This window comes from Mastomys coucha, unplaced genomic scaffold, assembly GCF_008632895.1.
Source record: "Mastomys coucha isolate ucsf_1 unplaced genomic scaffold, UCSF_Mcou_1 pScaffold21, whole genome shotgun sequence".
Classification (NCBI taxonomy): Eukaryota; Metazoa; Chordata; class Mammalia; order Rodentia; family Muridae; genus Mastomys; species Mastomys coucha.
In genome coordinates, this window is record NW_022196904.1 from 96,803,785 (window position 1) to 96,824,785 (window position 21,001).

General features: G+C 35.2%; 2 protein-coding genes across 2 annotated transcripts; one reads left to right on the forward strand and one right to left on the reverse strand.

Moving 5' to 3' along the window:
- Nucleotides 1-4,973: 4,973 nt before the first annotated feature.
- On the reverse strand, nucleotides 4,974-6,057 carry LOC116100821 (olfactory receptor 484-like). The gene has a single exon (XM_031384550.1). It carries the CDS (start codon nucleotides 6,026-6,028, stop codon nucleotides 5,057-5,059), a length of 972 nt encoding a protein of 323 aa, XP_031240410.1. The 5' UTR covers nucleotides 6,029-6,057; the 3' UTR covers nucleotides 4,974-5,056.
- An 11,302-nt stretch (nucleotides 6,058-17,359) lies between these two features.
- LOC116100822 (olfactory receptor 483) lies at nucleotides 17,360-18,410 on the forward strand. Its single transcript, XM_031384551.1, has one exon. It carries the CDS (start codon nucleotides 17,386-17,388, stop codon nucleotides 18,331-18,333), a length of 948 nt encoding a protein of 315 aa, XP_031240411.1. The 5' UTR covers nucleotides 17,360-17,385; the 3' UTR covers nucleotides 18,334-18,410.
- Nucleotides 18,411-21,001: the final 2,591 nt, after the last annotated feature.

A 21,001-nucleotide genomic window follows, 5' to 3' on the forward strand; every position in this document is an offset into this window, starting at 1 on the left:
TTTTAGGAGATATGGGATGGTTTAGATCGTTTATCTCATCTGGATTTAACTTTGGTTTCTGGTATCTGTCTAGAAAGTTGTCCATTTCATCCAGGATTTTCACTTTTATTGAATATAGTCTTTTGTAGAAAAAAACTGATGATTTTTTAGATTTCCTCAGTTTCTGCTGTTATGTCTCCATTTTCATTTCTGAGTTTGTTAATTAGAATATTGTACCTGTGCCCTCTAGTTAGCCTTGCTAAGGATTTATCTATTCTGTTGACTTTCTTAAAGAACTAGCGCTGGGTTTGGTTGATTCTTTGTATAGTTCTTTTTGTTTCTACTTATTTGATTTCAGACATGAGTCTGATTATTTGCTGCCATCTACTCATCTTGGGTGAATTTGTTTCTGCTTTAGAGATTTTAGATGTGCTGTCAAACTGCTAGTGTATGCTCTCTCCAGTTTCTTTTTGGAGGCACCCAGAGCTATGAGTTTTCCTCTTAGGACTGCTTTCATTGTGTACCATAAGTTTGGGTACATTGTGGCTTCATTTTCTTTAAACTCTAGAAAGTCTTTATTTTCTTTCTTTATTTCTTTCTTGACCAAGTTATCATTGAGTAGAGTGTTGTTAAGCTTCCACATGTATGTGGGCTTTCTATTGTTTTTGTTGTTATTGAGGACCAGCCTTAGTCCATGGTGATTTAATAGGATGCATTGAATTATTTCAATCTTCTTATATCAGTTGAGGCCTGATTAGTGACCAATTATATGGTTAGTTTTGGAGAAGGTACCATGAGGTGCTGAGAAGAAGGTATACCCTTTTGTTTTAGGATAAAAAGTTCTATAGATATCTGTTAAATCCATCTGTTTCATAACTTCTGTTAGTCTCACTGTGTCGTTGTTTAGTTTCTGTTTCCATGATCTCTGTCCATTGCAGAGAGTGGGTGTTGAAGTCTCCAACTATTATTGTGTACAGTGCAATGTGTGCTTTGAGTTTTAGTAAAGTTTCTTTTATGAATGTGGATGTCCTTGCATTTGGAGTGTAGAGGTTCATCTTGGTAGATTTTCCCTTTGATGAGTATGAAGTGTCCCTCTTTATCTGTTTTGATTACTTTAAGTTAAAAGTTGATTTTATTCCATATTAGAATGGCTACTCCAGCTTGTTTCTTGGGACTATTTGCTTGGAAAAATTTTTTCCAGCCTTTTACTTTGAGGTAGTATCTGTCTTTGTCACTGAGGTGGGTTTGCTGTATGCAGCAAAATGTTGGGTCCTATTTATATAACCAGTCTGTTAATCTATGTCTTTTTATTGGGGAATTGAATCCATTGATATTAATAAATATTAAGGAAAAGTAATAGTTGCTTCCTGTTACTTTTGTTGTTAGAGTTGGAATTCTGTTCATTTGGCTATCTTCTTTTAGTTTTCTTGAAAGATTGCTTTCTTGCTTTTCCTAGGATATAATTTCCCTTCTTGTGTTGGAGTTTTCCATTTATTATCCCTTGAAGGACAGGATTTGTGGAAAGATATTGTGTAAATTTGGTTTTGTCATGGAGTACCTTGGGTTCTCCTCCTATGGTAATTGAGAGTTTTGCTGGATATAGTAGCCTGGGCTGGCATTTCTGTTCTTTAAGGTTATGTATGATATCTGCCCCAAATCTTCTGGCTTTCATAGTCTCGGGCGAGAAGTCTGGTGTAATTCTGATAGGTCTGCCTTTTTATGTTACTTGAACTTTTTCCCTTAGTGCTTTTAATATCTTTCTTTGTTTTGTGTATTTGGTGTTTTGATTATTATGTGATTGGGGGGATTTCTTTTCTGGTCCAAACTATTTGGAGTTCTGTAGACTTCTTGTATGTTCATGGACATCTCTTTCTTTAGGTTAGAGAAGTTTTCTTCTATAATTTTGTTGAAGATGCTTATTGGCCTGTAAGTCAGAAATTTTCACTCTTTTATTGTCCTTAGATTTGGTCTTCTCATTGTGTCCTGGATTTCCTGGATATTTTGTACTAGGAACTTTTTGCATTTTGCCTTTTCTTTGATTGTTGTGTCAAGGTTTTCTATGGTATACTCCGCATCTGAGATTCTCTCTTTTATCTCTTGTATTCTGTTAGTATGCTTGCTCCTGACTTCTTTCCTAGGTTTTCTATCTCCAGGGTTATCTCCCTTTGTGATTTCTTTATTGTTTCCTGGATGGTTTTGTTCAATTCCTTCACCTGTTTGGTTGTGTTTTCCTGTAATTCTTTAATGGATTTATGTGTTTCCTCTTTAAGTGCTTCTACTTACCTGTGTTCTCATGTAATTCTTTAAGGGATTTCTGTATTTCCTCTTTAAGGATTCCTACCTGTTTACTTGTGTTCTCTTGTATTACTTCAAGGGAGTTATTTATGTCCTTCTTTAAATCCTCTATCAGCATCATGATACATGATTTTAAATATGAATCTTGTTTTTCCAGTGTGTTGGTGTATCCAGGACTTGCTGTGGTGGGAGTACTGGATTCTGATGATGCCAAGTAGTCTTGGTTTCTTTTGGTAAGATTCTTGCATTTGCCTTTCTCCATCTGGTAATCTCTGGTGTTAGATGTTATTCCTGCCTCTGGCTGGACCTTGTTCCTCCTGTGGGTCTGTAAGCCTGTGTCAGCACTCCTGGGAGACCAGCTCTCTCCTGGTAAGACCCCTACACAGAGGGCTGCAGAACAGCCCTACCTCCTGGGTGCAGATGGAGGCAGGAAGGATCCTGTCCCAGCTGCTCTGCCACTTCGGTTTCCTGTGCACTCCTGGCTTGTCCTGCCTTAGACCCCATTTTTTCATTTTTAAAACTATTTCCTTTTTCTTTTTATATGTATGAGTGTTTTGCATTTAAGGATGTGTATCAGATGCATGCCAGGTGACAGTAGAAGGTAGAAAAGTTTGCTGAAACCCCTAGACTTGTAATTGTACATGGCCATGAGTACAATGTGGGTGTGGGAAGCCCACATTCTTTGCAAAAGTAGTATGTGCTCATAAAGCTAAGCCATCTTTCCTGTTCCACAGATCTCCTCTTAATTCTACCCTATGTTATGTATCTCTAGTCTGTCTGGCCCACTTCTTGATTTTTTTTTTTTGGTTTCATTTAGTGTGTGTGTGTGTGTGTGTGTGTGTGTGTGTGTGTGTAAGAGTATAACTTGTGTGAATACATTCTCTCTTTCTGCCATGTAGGTTCTTGTGGTCAAAGCCTGATTATTGGGCATGGTGGCATTTTTTTTTTTCTGGTAAGCCTCTGCTTTCTCACATTAAGAGCAGGCACTATTGGGAGCATTATACCTAGCTCTCTTGACAGCTTGCTTAAAGTTTTTAGCACTTGATAAACATCTCAGCATATTGGGTACAATTTAAAGGTGGATATGACTACATGAGACCTTAGAACTTTAGTCATGTTAACTACAAATTACCGAACATAAAACCTGAATCTGTAGCTCTAATGTCAAAGTGTTCAGATGTTTTCTATACTTTCTCTTAGGTATTAGCTGAGCCTGGGTATGTGAGAAATAATGTTAATGACCAGTAAAAAACTGTACCAATGAAGATTACAATCTCATTTTTTCACATGTTTGAGGATGTCTTATAAAGAGCACAGTGAAAAGCCATCAAACACCAGCAATGTCTTCTGTCATGACAAGAAATTCTTTTCGGAATATTGTTTCAGAACTTTGGAATTACTTTTCAGGTAGATACAGGATAAGTACTGAACCATTCATCCATCTAGATTTTTTATTGAGTATTTATTATATTGTCAAAACAAGCAGATACTAAAGATTTATTAATGAATGAAAAAATCCTTATGGAATTAATACTTCAGTGAAGAAAACATTAGAGATGAATCAGCCTTTAAAAACATAGAATGTGGTGGGGAAGAATGAATGGTGCTGACATGGTTAGTAAAGGAAGCTGTGGCATGAGTGGGTGGTATTACCTCATATAGGCTAGTAATGAAATCCCCATGAGACAAGTGATATTAGAGCATGAAACTCAAAAGGATTTGAGAAAAGAAGAGTATCTGGAATCTATTCTAAAGTAAATAGAAAGATTAAAATAGGTGTATCCTAAAACACCATATTTTCAATTATATGTTGTACATATAATTTATCTTGTGAACATTTCAAGTCCAATATGCACCATCCAGGAAAGATAGGCTTACTAGTGCTGTAATGGCACAAATATGGGAATAAACAACTTTCTTATTGGGTCTAACTCTAACGCCATAAGATGAAAATCACACCTAATACCACTACAAGAGTCCAAATCTGTGCTAGACAGGCCCTAGGGAAGAACCCATCACCATTATTTCCTTCAATGGACATAGTGTCAAACCAATTTGCTATGACTTATTATCATACCAATAGATTATTTTGCAATAGATAGTGATTAACACTACTTGCCAATGTGCAGAGAGTTAGAGACTGTTGAAGACTCAGCACTATATGAAATACATATATCACACCTCTTTCTTTCCAAGCTCAGGATCATTTTTGAGAGTAGGTGGAAAGATTTTAAGAGCCAGAGATTGTGGGTGACTACAGATGAAAAAATGTTTTCAGGGCACAACAGAATGAGTTAAAATATGATCTTACATTAGTTTATTTGGATGTCAACACTCAAGCCAGACAAAACTCAAGCTTGGAGAGGACAAATACATGAAGTTCACAGGTTGCTGAGGAGCTTTTGGCAACTGATAACTTTTAGGAGAAAGAGAATCATTTTTTGAATAAATGTGTGGCCCCTGGTAGGACAACCATGCTTCAGTGGAAGCCTAAATACCTAAGTAATTACAGGAAGCACAAGATAGATTTGATAAGAAAGAATAATTCATTGTGTAGTAGAGGGAGTTAGACTGAAGAGTTGAGAGAGGGGCTGAACATAGTCAAAATACATTGTATAATGTTCTCAAAGACATCAAAATATACAAAAGAGAAATGCAATGGAATACAATAGCTATATATACTGGAAGTAAAAGGAGATAATGACAAGAAGAATAACAAGAAGGTGAAGAACTAAACTCCAGTTGACAGTCCTATTGGTCTTAGGTAATTGCCATTGTTATATTAAATTTTACAAAACAATATAGTACTCTGAGAAAACATTTTCTTATCAAGTTGTCTCCTCAGAGCACCCTTAATCTCATTATTCCTGAGGCTGTAGATGAGGGGGTTCAACATGGGGATCACCACCAGGTAGAACAGAGACACCACCTTGTTCTGGTCTGTGGAGAAGCTGGATTTGGGCATCACATACATAAATGTAACAGTTCCATAGAAAAGAGTGACTGCAGTGAGGTGGGAGGTGCAGGTGGAGAAGGCTTTCTGGCGACCCTCTGTGGAGCGCATCTTCAGGATGGTGATGAGGATATAGGTGTAGGAGATAGCTATGACAAACACTGTGATCATAGTAATTAAGCCAATAAAAAATGAGATAACAAATACAAGGACACTGACATCAGAACAGGAGAGCTCAATCAAAGGAGCAAAATCACAGAAAAAGTGATTGATTATGTTTGGTCCACAGAAGAACAAATTAAAAACAGAAACTGTGGCAAATGAAGCATTTAGAAAACTCCCTATATAAGATCCTATAACCAACTGGACACAGACTTGTGTGGACATTTTGGTGGAATAAAGCAGTGGGTTGCAGATTGCTACAAAGCGATCATAAGCCATGACAGCCAGAAGGAAGCATTCAAGTCCCCCAAAGAAAGCAGCTGAACCAAATTGTATAGAGCATCCAAGGTAGGAGATGGTATTTTGCTTTACTAGGAAGTTGGCAAGCATATTGGGTGTGACAGAAGATGAGTAGCCTATGTCAACAGAACCCAAGTGGCTGAGAAAAAAGTACATGGGGTGATGGAGCTGGGAAGAGACTCTGATGAGAAGGATGGTGCTGAGGTTTCCAGACACAGTCACCAGGTAGATGCACAGGATCATGGTGAAGAGGACAACTCTGAGGACAGGGTCATCCGTTAATCCCAATAAAATGAACTCTGTCACTGCAGTGTTGTTACCATCCTCCAGGAAAGCCATGGGACAGTATAGTTGCTGCAAGATCGAGGCTGTGATGGAGGTATTACAGGGAGGGTTTTATAATAGTTACATGATTTTCTATAGTACCTATTTGGGAAACATTACAAGTAAATGTATTATCCAAAAATTAGAGCAACGATGGATGTTATACTCAGGGTTTTCATTGTTTATATATTTCTGTTTAATAAATTCTTCAAATTATTCAATCAGAAAAGCTAGAAATATGGTAAAAATAAATAATTTTTATTTTTAATTCTTATAATACAACATACTTAATTGTTATTAAGTATTTAAAATCATGCTACCTTCAGGTAAGATGGGTTGGCAGGTAAAGAATCTTCCCTCCAAGCCTGACTTTTGTTCAACTCTGACATCCAGAGTTTTACTCCTGCAACTCACAAGGTGGGATAGTTGAAGTAACTCCTGGATGTTGTCCTCAAACCTATGCATTTACCTGCATCACTCTCTTCAGATACATAAATAAATGAATGAAGATAAAATTATGAGTCCTTTCAACATAATCCACTTATTATAACAAAGGAATAAAAAGTAAAATTATAGAATTATATAATGAAGTTTTAAATTGTAGCTAAATTATGGAATGCTGATGAAATGTCTAACACAGAATTTTTAAAAACTTGTATTCATTAATAATTTATAATTTTATTTCCATGAAATATAAGTGAGTTCTTTTCTGTTGTTCTTGTTTCTGTTTTTTTCCTTTTAAGATGTGTTGTAGTCCAGTCCTGGCTCTCTCATATATGTGTGTGTGTGTATATATATATATATATATATATATATATATATATATATATATATATATATCACATGTATATATGAAGTAACCTGTTGTGAAATTCAGAGATTGCTCTCAGGATATATGCACTAACTGTACTTGCAGAGGACCTGTGTTTGATTCTTAACATCCACATTGTTTTTCACAGCAATCTGTTTTTACAGTTCTTGGGACCCAATACCCTGTTATGGTCCTTACCCACACTAGGCATCCACATGGTATATGTATGTACAGGAGGCAGCACTCATATATACTTAGAAAAAGTAACAAATTTTAAAAAGAGTATTAGATATGAATGCCAGGTGGTTGAATTCTGCCTATTGCTCTTAGTAAGCACATTGTAAGTGAACATTGGGCAATGCTGTTCAAATCAGGTTAAGACAGAAGGATAGTATTTCAGCTTTACCATGTTTAGTACATAGAAAGATACTTTATTGGCAATGTTGATCTTATTCTTTGTAAAACTGAATAAATATTATATTAAATTTATAAATAGAGCTTACTGTTGTAAACTGATTGAATATTTTAAATTCTTTCAAATAGATCATTGTTCTCTAACATTATTTGAAATATTGATTTTACCATCATGCAAAATATAAATATTTAACATATTATTAGTAATTATTAGTTTAGACACAGCAGTTCCTTACCTAGTATCACATTGTTTTCTAACTAGAATATGATGGAATGAATTCACATGATTTTTAACAGAGGACAATACTCAATATTCAACCTAAGTTATTAAATCCTTTATCAAGGCTTACTCAGCAAGAGGCAGATTGACTATCATCCCTCACATTCTACACTTACATCTGCATTTGTCTACAGTGATGCCTGTGAGGCTAGCACATTCTGTCCATAAACAAAGCAGTCCTTTACACAGGATATTACCCTGACAGTAAACCAAAAGCATTTCAAAGGTAGTGAACTTTTAGCCGTTTGGTGAGTGGTACATATGTACAGCTATGAAGGTCTTACTTATGGATAGATAAATAAGGAAACTTTGAAAACTTCATTTTATTCCTGATCATTCTGAAAAACTTACTGGTAAAATACAAAGTGGTTGTATGAAAGTTTGTTTTTCTCTTCTTTTATATAACTGCATAATTGCATCTGACAGGTTTCAACACCATGGTATGGTTTATAAATATGGTATATGTTAAGGAAAAAAATCTTCATTTACTAATATATTTAAAATCTTACCTCTTGAAATATGAATTCATTTCGAATTAAGGCATTCAAAGTTACTATGGTTTTATAGCTGCAAAGCTGTTTCCCACTGTCATTGTTTGTCACTGAGGATAAGTCCCTGCAGAGGCTCTGGATTACAGTGTGAATTCAAAGCATCAGGGATCATTATCTTTTTCCCAGTGAGTACTGAGCAATTCATTTAACAGAAACACAATTAATTTTCAAGGAGTCCATACATCTCAAGCAATCTCTTGTTTTTCAATTTGTGTGAGTATTGATGTACTTTCACTGAGTAATTATGGGCCATACATCTTAACAAATTATCTTAGGTAAATACTCCTGCAAGCCAATATTTGTTTCAGGTTAGGTCAAGTTAGGAAATATTGAACTGATCACTAAAATGAACTATCTTGCCTTCTTTCATTCAATGTGCATGAGTTTTTGTTTTACTCTTTTAGTGGTGGTTGACGTAACAACCTACTTGGTACTTTGGTGAGTATAGGCAGGGATGAGGTGTTTAGTTGAATAACAATTATCATAGGTACTCACATTTTTAAGGCAAGATTATAAATATTATTGTTAAATAGAAAATAATGAGTAGAGAGTGATGTGGATGATTTCTAGGTAAGAATAAACATTTCATAGCTCACACATCAAACAAAAGACAGTTTGTATCAATTTATATAATATAGTGTAGAACCGAAAGCATGGTTGACCTGAAGAGACAGTTCAGTTCTCTTGCTAATCTTAATTTCATTAATTTCTACATTGTATTAGTTCTTTTAGTCATTGCTGGTGACATAATTTCTGCTTTCATCCTATATTTATGTATTTAATTGTTTTTACTTTTCATTTTGTAACAGATATTCTTGAACAACATCACATATGAATTGATTCTACAACATCAAGAGATAATGATGTACAGCATGCATGCACTCAAGTATTATACCCAACTTTTCACATCTTTTACGTGGCAGAATGATGACCTTTACTGATGAACTTATCTAGAAGGAGTAAAGGGGAGGAATACATTTAGATGTTTGTAAAGTCTTGTATAAAGTTTTCATCATTTATTGTTTTAATGCACACAAAATGTAACTAAGGATGTAGGTAGATAACACATATTTATATCAGTATAGGTTTCTGTAATGTTTACAGTCCTGATGAGCTTCAGTAACACTTTAACTATTTTTGGAATACAGCTTCTTTGTGCTCTCAGAAAACACTTCACAGATTTAATCTCAGTGATGCTGGTCTCTTCTTAATTATCACAAAACAGTCTCTATGCCACATACTGAAATGTTTATTCTCTTCTGAAACCCCTTTGGCCAGGTCTGCAGATTTCAAATAACTCTCAGAAACAACATCTTCCATTTTCCTACTAGGATGTCTCATTAAGCCCCATTTAAAGTATTCTACTGCTTTTCAAATCCAATATCTCATAATCCACATTCTTCTAAACAAAAGCATGGTCAGACCTATCATAGCAATACCCCAGTCCTTGGTACCAACTTCTTTCTGTCTTAGGGTTTTACTGCTGTGAACAGACACCATGACCAAGGCAAGTCTTATAAATAACAGCATTTAATTGGGGCTGTATTATAGGTTCAGAGGCTCAGTCCATTATCCTCAAGAGAGGAACATGGCAGTATCTAGGTAGGCATGGTGCAGGAAGAGTTGAGAGTTCTACATCTTCATCTGAATGCTGCTAGCAGAATACTGGCTTCCAGAAAGCTAGGATGAGGGTTTCAAGGCCCACCCCCATGGTGCAACACCTACTCCACCATAGCCACACCTTCTAATAGTGCCATACCCTACGCTGAGCATATACAAACCATCACAGACAATTGATCTCTGACTTGTGGTTGTACCATGCTCTCAGGGCCCCAAGAGCAAATCAGTTTTCAGTAATAGGTTGCATATCAAGGTGATACTTCGTCACTCTTTTCAGAGTCATATAAAATGGCAAATGACATCTATCTCTACTGGTAATCTATTTGCCAGAGAAAATGGTCTTTGAAAACTAACAACTGAATTTGAGATTTGTGAGGCCCATGGTTTTGTTTTGCTGATGGAACAATCCGATCTTTTTACCAGGGTGGCCTAACTTATCTGTTAAAAAAATTCCTGCTCCTTCCATCCTGTTTTTCATATCTTACTGTTAGAGCTGTGATCAGTTCATTTCTTTTAGCTCTATCACCTGTATTTTTAAAATTGTTTCTTTTACTTTTATATTATGATACAATTGCATAATTTCTTCTTACCTTCTATTCTTCTAATTTTCCCATATTACATTACTTGCTAGTGCTTCCTTGTTCCATGATTACTTCCAATTCATTGCCTCATTGTTATGATTGGTTGATATATACACAACATGACCTATCTATCTATCTATCTATCTATCTATCTATCTATCTATCTATCTATCTATATATCTATATATCTATACACATATACAATATAATTTCTATATGCTCAATTATAAAAACTTGGCCTGACCTAGGTCCTGTTAACTTGCCTCCCCAGAAATGTCTAGTTTCTTTCATTCCAGCTGGTTTGCAATGGTGCTGAAATACTCCAAGGGCAGGAACAGAACAAGGCTCATAAGCCCCTTTTCAAAGATTATATGGGTAGTAGTATTTTCATGACAGAGGAGACTGACTGACCAAATATGTTTAAGCTATGCTGCAGGGAACCACAGTGACTGAGCTTTGACAAGTCATTATGCATGCTGGGTAATCTATACATTGATACAGCTTTGATTGACTCATGCTTCTGTAATCAACCTGTCATCTATATTCATGTAAGTAAACCTGAAATATTTACTAGATGATACAAGGATGGAGTAATTTTTGAGCTGTTATCAGCACCCTATTTGATATGATTAGATTTATTGACATGATTCTTCAAAAAACGTGTCTACTGATTACAATGATATTGATATAGTTTCCACTAATAAATAAGAGCACTACCCCACTTATCTATGAAGATTCTTTGGGTAAAATATTGAGAGTATTACAAAAATTCACCATAGTTAAAAATGTAGGATATAGCTGACAACAGGTTGTTACCACAAATGCATATATCTACAATTCAATGTCTACATCTAATACAAAAGGAACATCAGAGTAGTGAGGACCTCAAAATGTAGGAACCAAAGACCGGGATGCCTCATGCTTAACATTGTCTTCTAAATATGACAGGTAAGTGATACCCATGAAATCTCAATAATACATGAACATTAACATAAATGATAATGGAACAAAGGATACAACAGTTGATATGACAGCATATAAGACAGAAATTCACAAATCTCTACCCCTAATTGAAGTATCACATGGACTTAATGGGATAATGAAAGAGAAGAATAAATATTCTCTAGGGATAAGCCTTTGATATATTATCCAGTTTCAAGTGGCCATCTCTTAGAACATGTGCTTAGCATCTACTACAAATGGATTCAGTAAGGTAGTTACATAAAATAATATTTAAAAAATTATGAATTTGAGACAAAGATAGGAAGATGCAGAGAAGTTAATGGTGATTGTGGTACAGAAATAATGAGAATAGTATGGTCATATAAAAAATCAAAATCTTAAGTTAAAAAATGATATCATTTGGGGTTGAATCTTGTGAGATTTCTCATTACATTTTTGCATGACAATTGGTTTTGTCATTGTTCTGTCATACATAGGCAGCCATATTTATGAGTTGGGATTATAAATAGTTTTCCTGTCTTTTCTAGGAGACATAGTTTTACAGCTGACTTCTGAGTCTAGACTCTTGTAATCCTCCAGACCCTCTTTCAAGATGTTCACTAAACCTTAGGTACAGGATATTATTTCACATAGCTATTGGCCTGGACTTCCTACAATCACTTGATATCTATATTATAACAATTTCTGTTTATTTCTAATAGTCTCTACGTGCAAATAGCAGCTTCTTCGGGTTTTGGTGAGAGCTTCACTTATATGTTGGTGCATGGATAAGATTTAGAATTAAGTTTTGAATTATGCTGACTTAGTAAGGTGTCAGTAGCAAGCTCTCCTCAAAGATGCATATCCTGGTTACCTGGTTGGTTTCTAACATCAGGTACAATTTGCCTCCTGAGGATCAGGCTGCTGGGAAAGGAAGATATAATCTTTCTCATTAATGAGCCTCCTAACTTATTATCCAAATCAAAGTGGTCAGCATTGAAATCATACACCCATAAGCAATACTAAGTTAACTCAGCAAGTTTACATATTTATGTCCTTAAATATGACCAACAACAAGGATCAAAGAGAAACAGATAAATTGTCAGTTTGAAAGGGAGTAGAAGAGTTAAAGAGTGAAGAGTTGAGGAGGTTGGAAGAGAAAAGAGCAGAAAGGAAAGTGATATTATTATATTTTAATTAAAATAAAAATATTCTGGGAAAGATGACACAAAACACAAAATTACTGATAAATGAGAGCAGTGTGTGCAGCAGCTTCCTCATCCATCTCAACAGTCGCTGTCAAGAGAGTGATTAGCAGAAGACTTGCTTTGCTAGTAGTTCACATGACTTCAAATTAAAGGAACTGTGCTGAATGAGAATCAGTGTGTCTGAACTTGATTTCAATAGCATGATGGTGCACTTCATTCTGGGATGGCATGGAATCTGTGGCTCCTGAGGAATGTGTCAATGAAATCTGACTTCTACACTGCTTGCCATGTTTGATATTCATTCTGTAGTGGCTTCTCACTGAAGTTTCACCTAAGAGGTTCACATTCCTTAACCTATATAAAGTGCTCACATAGTTTCTAGAATACAAAAACAAATGTTCAACATATACTTTTGAAAGGAATGAATGAATTAATTAATGATTTTTTTCATATCTGTGTGTGAAACCTCTTTGATGACTGTAGTGGCTATTCCTGGTTGTCAACTTGACTATATCTGAAATGAAGTACAATTCAGAATTAGAAGGCTCACCTGTGACCCTAATCTGGAGGCTGAGAGATACAAGTTTCTGACCTGAATCTTGGCATGGAGATCTTGACGCATAGTGACTATGAATTCCAGAAGATTAAGATAGGAAGATGTATGAGTTCAAGGTCATCTGGCATTAAAGTTGTGGTGGGACACACCTTTAATCTGGGCCACACCTTTTGCTGGAGACTTATATAAGGATATTGGAAGAAGGAAGGCTCTCTCTGCTTCACCTGCTTGCCTTGTGGGACTGAGAAACTGCTAGATCCTTGGACTTCCATTTACAACTGCTGCTGACCTTTGATGGGAGTTGGACTACAGACTGTAAGTCATCAATAAATTCCTTTACTACATAGAGACTACCATAAGTTCTGTGACTCTAGAGAGCCCTGACTAATACAGTGACAGTCATCCAAACACTATATTCTAGCATCCAATGTGACCTGAGTCATAATCCTAAACTTATTCTGAACTTACACATGAATACATAGGAATACAAACTCTATTTACTCTCATCTGTAAAAAAGAAAGATTGTATGCATAGTGTGTATATGTAAACAAATTATGAACCTAAGATAATAACTTGTGAATATAATCCAATTGGTAGAATCCTTGCCTGGCATATTTACAGCCCTGCTCTAGATCCCTAATACTACAATAACTGAGTGTTAGACACTTGTTATTTAAGTGCTTGAGCAAAGGAAACAGGAGGATCAGAAGTTCAAGGTCATCCTTAGCAACATAGCAAGTTCAAGTCCACCTAGACTACATGAGACCATTAAAAAAGAGAAAGATAAGATACATACAGCAACGCCGGGCAGTGGTGGTGCACACCTTTAATCCCAGCACTTGGGAGGCAGAAGCAGGTGGATTTCTGAGTTCGAGGCCAGCCTGGTCTACAAAGGTACATACAGCATTAAATACATAACTGTGAAGAAAGCTTTGACATACACATATACATATATATGTATATGTACATATATATATGTATATATGTGTGTGTGTATATATACATACATATATATATATATATATATGCTGTATGGATTATGCTTATATACATGTTTATGCATATGTTCATGTGAGTCCAGGTACCATTATGTCAGAGTAAATATATATAATAATCAGAACTCAATGTCACTATCTTTCCTGATACAGGGTCTTTTCTGTCATTCACTGTTCCATACTCCAGGCTAGTGTACCAGGGAGTTTTCAGTGATGATCCTGTCTCTACCTCTCCTCTACTGGGACAGAAGACTATGAATGAAAGTTGACTGTTGTCAGAGGTCTGCATGTTTTCTCAAGGTAACATGAAGGGTATAGCATAGAACTTAATGAAAGTAAGATTAGCAATAGAGTTGATATGAATCTTCAGGTGGCAAATGACTGAGCCTATTTTCTTCCCTTATATCAGATAAGCTTTGCCACCTGTCACATCATTGAGGTGGGAATTATGAAATGTTAATCCTTACTTGGAAAACATTCATACCTCTTTCTTTACACAGTTTTCTAGGTAACAATTATATTTTATACTCTTGCCTATAAAAATTGAATTTGCTTCAAATTATTATTGAACTTTGTATCTCATTCCTTCCTATATTCACCAAAGCACCTACATAATATGATGTATGTTACATCAACCACTAAAATACTAAATGAAAAAATGGTGTACACAAAGAAAACAAAAATAATTCACTTTTTTACTTTGTTTAATATTCTCTAACACAAACCAAAATGAATCAAATATCAACTTGAATGATATACCTTATATTATTTATGACCCTGTACCTTCCATGATTATTGTGAAAGTATAGCAATGCTCACATGACGAGGAAAGCAAGGTATTACTTGAGATTGACAGAGGCTTTGAAAATTAATTGTATGCATGTGTGAAATGAACTGTTCAGTTCTCACTGGGAATGAGGTAATGATCCCTGATGATTTGAATTCACACTGGAATCCATAGCGTCAGCAGGGACTTACATTCAGAGGCAAACTATGACAGTGGAGATAGCTGTGCATCTATAAAAGTCACAGTAACTTTTAACATCTTATTTTGAAATGAATTCTTATTTCAAAAGGTAAGAATTTTTTACTTTGTTGGTGAATGGAGATAATTTCTTCTTTTAATATATACTATATTTCCAAACATGGTATAAAAAAGAAGTGAAAGGGAATCAGGCAAATGTATAACAGAAGAAAAAAATCTTTATAGAATCATGTTATATTTACATAGGCAAACAATTCAGAATGATTGGGTATAAAACTAAGATCCTTTTGTATTTTATTGGAAATAGATTTTTCTCTCATATGATGCACCCCAATCACAGTTTTTCCTCCTTCCACTCTTTCCAGCTACACTCCAGTTTTCAAAGACTCCTTATTTTTTCCATCCATTAGTAAGACCCAAAATAGTCATGACCCTCAAGTGTATACACATGTAGCCTTCAGCCAAAAGACTAACAGGTTCAGTAGCTTTGGAATGCCTTGGTTGCAAAGGCCTTTGTAGAATAAGTTTTCCAACATCAAAGACATCACAATGGACAAATGAAAATATAAATATAGAATGTGAGAGATGAGAGTCAATCTGCTTCTTGTTGGGTGAACCTTGATAAATCTCCCATCTTCATAGTTTGGATATTTACTGATCAGTATCCTCTGTTAAAAATCATGTGAATTGATTCCATCACACTCCAGTTTTAAAAAGCTGTGATATTGGGACAGGATTTGTTGTGTTTCAATAACAATTTATAATATGACAATAACATTATTCATATTTTACATGGTGATGAAATTGATATTTCAAATTACTTTAAAGACAGTAATCCCCTGAGAATCATTTACATATTTAATGACCTTATGATAGGAAGTTCCATTTGTAAATTTAGTGTGATCTCAATTCTATTTCTTCTCAATCCTGAAAAGAAAATGTATCATCCTTTTAAAAGTTGATAAAGAAGTGACCTTACTTAAAGAAATGGTAGAATTTATGACCAGTGTCAACAACAAACTACCTTTCATTGTATTAGTGATTGGAAAACTGAAATGCTGCCAAACTGTTTGTCTTAATTTGTATGTGCCTTCAAGTTCATAGCCAACCTTCATTTATAGTGTGGTCACTAATAGGAATAGACTGAGTCCAACCAGCTTTATGTTTATTTCTAGTTCTCTTTTTAAAGTTTGTTTTTTAATTTTTTGTGTATAGGAATGGTTCATATATGTATATACATAGATATGCACCTCATGCATATCTAGTGTTTGTGAACCACAGAAGAAGCCACTGGATGCCCAGAACTGAAACCACAGAATGCTAGGAGAAACTCTGAGTGCTAGGGATCAAACATGGTTTTTATGTAAATACATCAAATTTCTTAAATACTGTGTATGTGTGTGTGTGTGTGTCCTGTTCAACTGAAGTCAAGAGGCTGTAAAAAAAGAACATGGGGTGATGGAGCTGGGAAGAGACTCTGATGAGATGGATTGTGTGTGTGTGTGTGTGTGTGTGTGTGTGTGTGTGTGTGTGTGTGTGTATGTGTATGTGTGTGTGTATGTGTGTGATAAATTATATATGTGCATGTATCAACTTGGTAGAGAGAATCTTTAACTGAAAAGCCATCTCACCAGGCACAGTCTTATAATTTTAAATATTTAGCTTTAATGACAACTATTTTTTATTATATATTAATATAAATGTATGTTACATGTGTGTATTACTTACTTTAAAACTACTTCATTCTGTAAAATGAAAATCATAAAAGAAATTAATGGGTCATAGACATAATAGTAAAAACAACAAATTTTAAACCTGTGCTAATGATTTAGTAAGTATTCAATAAAGTTAGCAAAGATTTATCTTTATTACCTAATAATATATTTTATATATCAATTTCTTTTTGCACTTACAATAAATATATTTTTATCAAAACTTGCATTATTTTATATTGATCTTTTTTTATGTGAAGAGAATGGTGTAGAAAACATACTATATGTGTGGATGCCTGAAGACAACATTTCTGCCATCATCTGAGCTCCAGCAAACAAACTATTGATATCAGGTGTCAGATTGATGGCAAGAACCTTTACCTGAAATACCATTTTGCCAGGCAAAGTCCAATAATTTTAAATATTTAGCTTTAGTAGCTACTAAGTATGTTTTATTTTGAATAAATGGAAGTAAAACATACTTATTATTTATAACCTATTTCTAGGATCTCTGCTTAAATAATTTTCAAGGCCTTATTTCACACAGATAAATAAAACCCTGATTAAAACATCCATTTTGATTCAATTTCTTGAATAATATATTGGTGCATAATTCTATCTATGTATCTATTAATTAAAATGAAGTAAAATATTTATAGAACACTTCCTATTCTGTTTTTATCACAGCCTTGATTTGTCAGTAACTATACTGTCCCATGGCATTTCTTCTGGATGGGAACCACACTGCAGTGACAGAGTTCATTTTATTGGGTTTAACAGATGACCCAGTCCTTAAAGTCATCCTCTTCACCATCATCCTGTGCATCTACCTGGTGACTGTGTCTGGGAACCTCAGCACCATCCTTCTCATCAGAGTCTCTTCCCAGCTCCATCACCCCATGTACTTTTTTCTCAGCCACTTGGGTTCTGTTGACATAGGCATTTCATCTTCTGTCACACCCAGTATGCTTGTCAACTTCTTGCTGGAGAGAAGCAGTATCTCCTACACTGGATGTGGCATCCAGCTTGGTTCAGCTGATTTCATTGCATCTGTTGAATGCTTCCTTCTGGCTGCCATGGCTTATGATCGTTTCATGGCAATCTGCAACCCACTACTTTATTCCACCAAAATGTCCACACAAGTATGTATCCAGCTGGTTGTGGGATCTTATATATGTGGTTTTCTTAATGCTTCCCTCATCGTCATGGTTTACTTTTTCTCTTTTATCTTCTGTGGACCAAATAGAATAGATCATTTTTTCTGTGATTTTGCTCCTTTAGCAGAACTCTCCTGTTCTGATATCAGCATGTCTGTACTTCTTATATCATTTTCTGCTGGCTCAGTTACTATGATTACAGTGTTTGTCATAGCCATCTCCTATTCCTACATCCTCATCACTATCCTGAAGATGCATTCCACTGAGGGCCGACACAAAGCATTCTCCACCTGCACCTCCCACCTCACTGCAGTCACTCTCTATTATGGAACTGTCACCTTCATTTATGTGATGCCCAAGTCCAGCTACTCCACAGACCAGAACAAGGTAGTATCTGTGTTCTATATGGTGGTGGTCCCCATGTTGAACCCCCTCATCTACAGCCTCAGCAATAATGAGATTAAAGGTGCTCTGAAGAGACATCTTAGTATGAAAACACGTTCTTAGAATAATCTTGGGGTTTTTTGTAATAGAATATGATGATAAAAATTATGCAGACAAATATAATCATCATCTCAGGCTTTGTTATTAAGCTTATGAATAATCTTTTTCCTCCTCATTTCCTCAACATATAGCTATTTTGTTTTATCAAATTTCTCCCCTTTGTATTTTTAAATCCCTCTTTGAGAATATTTGGCAAAGTAGGTATATTATTTTCACACTCTCTCCCCAACTCTTCCTAGTACTAGAGCTCTTTTTCTCAATTCCATGTTCTTTTTTCTATCAATTAATCCTTGTCCTGTATGTATATACTCTAGTGTATAGGCATCCACCAGAGAACAGTTATCTTACCGAAGGACAAACCATTAAAGACAATTTGATTCTCTTTCTCCTGTCAGGTATCAATTGTCATTTATGCTTCAGTTAGCGACACATTTCATGATTACTTCTCATGACCACATTTGAGTTTGTCTGGTTTTAGCTCATACATGCTGAGAGAGGTACCGTGAGCTCATATCTACAACCATTCTATTGTGTCTGGAAAAAAAAAAGGTTTCTTGGTAGCCATCCAAAGGTCTCTTTGTAGTCATCCACAACCTCTGTCTCCTGCAGCATTTTTACCCACTCATTGACAAGGTGCTTGTGCTTGCAGATGAGAGTGGGATAAAATTGATGTCCCATTTGGACCTGTGCCTTCCACAGTGGTCTATAATTCCCTGAACATTGAGGAGTTGTGTGTTATTTACCAGGCACTGTAATTACCAGGTATTTCTCTATTGGGAGGTGTTCTGATCTATGAGTATAATGATAAGTTATTAGAAAGTGGTTTAATACTACATCCATACAGTAGTATAATAGTGGTAGATTTTTCTCTAGAACTTTCGACCTGTCTGGCATAGGTTTTGCTCCTGAGAGTGTTGATAGGTATAGGTTTCATCTTCTGGAGATAGCCTTACATTCAACCAGAAAGTGGTTTGTTACTCTCATGATGGTATTACTGGAGCACTGTAGCAGTAGGCTTGCCTTTCCTTCCTTGTGCTTGTTATAGGTTATAATACAAGTTGTCTGTACAACAAACGCTATTTTAAAATGTCTTTATGTTACTTGTATTGAAATATTTTAATATCTTCCATTCCATCCAGAATCTAGATAGTCTACTATTCTCGATAAACCTTTTCTTAGATTAACCTAACTTGTTATCTCTTTAGGTTATAAGGGTGAATGCTCTTGCTGTTTTCCATCTGGCAACATTTTGCCTGTTCTCCTTAAGTAGCAGACCTTCTCAGTTCCTTACTCTAATATTACTTGTCCACTGGGGATTTCCCTTCAAACTAATATGACCAATCCCCACCATAGTTAATTTCAATACTAGAATCAGTTCTATTTATTCTAAACTAACATATATGTGCATGTCTAACATATATGTAAATATTTTAATTTTATATAACAATAAATGTTAACACAGAAACAGTTGGAAAACTTGTTTAAGAGTGAAATTAAGGGTATCAATGAAAATACTTACTGAAATTTAAAAACAAAATTATATAACATTTTTATTTCAAAGAGCTGCTATGATTATGGACTGTAAACTGCAATATTATCTATATTGAACAAACATATAAATCAACAGAACAGAAAAGTTGGTTCAAAATTAGTCCCATATGATCTGAATTATCTTCTGTAATATAAGGGTTAATAAAATATTCTGACAGAACCCCTGTTTCCTCTATCTTTATTAATGGACATGTCAGCTGTGATATATTTAATACTGCTTTAAAGAAAAATAACTGTTTTATGATATTTATTTCTTAATTAGCTAAGGGATACATCACACCACAAAGGTAGAAGTCAGAGCACATCTTGGAGGAATCAGCTCTTGCCTTCTATCACATGGACATCGTTGAATGCCAGGCATTGCTAGCAGAGTTGATGACAAGTTACATTACAATTGTAATGTCTCTCCAGTCCCTCAAAAGAGGATTATTTAGGAATAAAGTCCATTAGGTATATGAGGGCCAGACATAACACCTTGGTTTTTTGCCATATCCTTCACTAGCATGGTGATGTCTATAACACTAAAGCAACACCTGAAAGAACCCTGAAAATACATATGGTGCTATTTTAAGATATATTGCATATTAGAGAGACAAAGAGCTTCTAAGAAGTCCTGTTATGCCCATGTTACCATGTTTATGCTTTTTAGAAAACCATGACATAGGTACTTATGCATAGAGATATCTGCTGGGTCCACATGGTAAATTTTGCAAGTTGACTCATATATTATTTGTCAATAATTTTCTTTATTCTTCCTCTTTTAAGAAAGAGTTTAATTTGGCCAAAAGTTCCTCAGAGACCATCAATTGTGGCAGGGAAGGCATTGGAAACAGTAAATGTAAGCAAAGAACAGGATCATGAAGCTGACTGGTCACATTTCAGAAAACAAAGGACAATCAGGAAGTGGATCCAGGCTATAATATCTCAAATACTGCTCCAAACAACTTCTTTCCTACTGGTAGGCTCTGTTTCCTTAAGATTGATTACTGAACCAAACAGCTCCATAAGTTAGGGATCAAATTACTTGCTTCCCTTGAATTGCTCAGCCTGCCTACCTTCTTTTTCTTTTTCTTTTCTTTTTCTTTCTTTCTTTCTTTCTTTCTTTCTTTTTTTTTTTTTT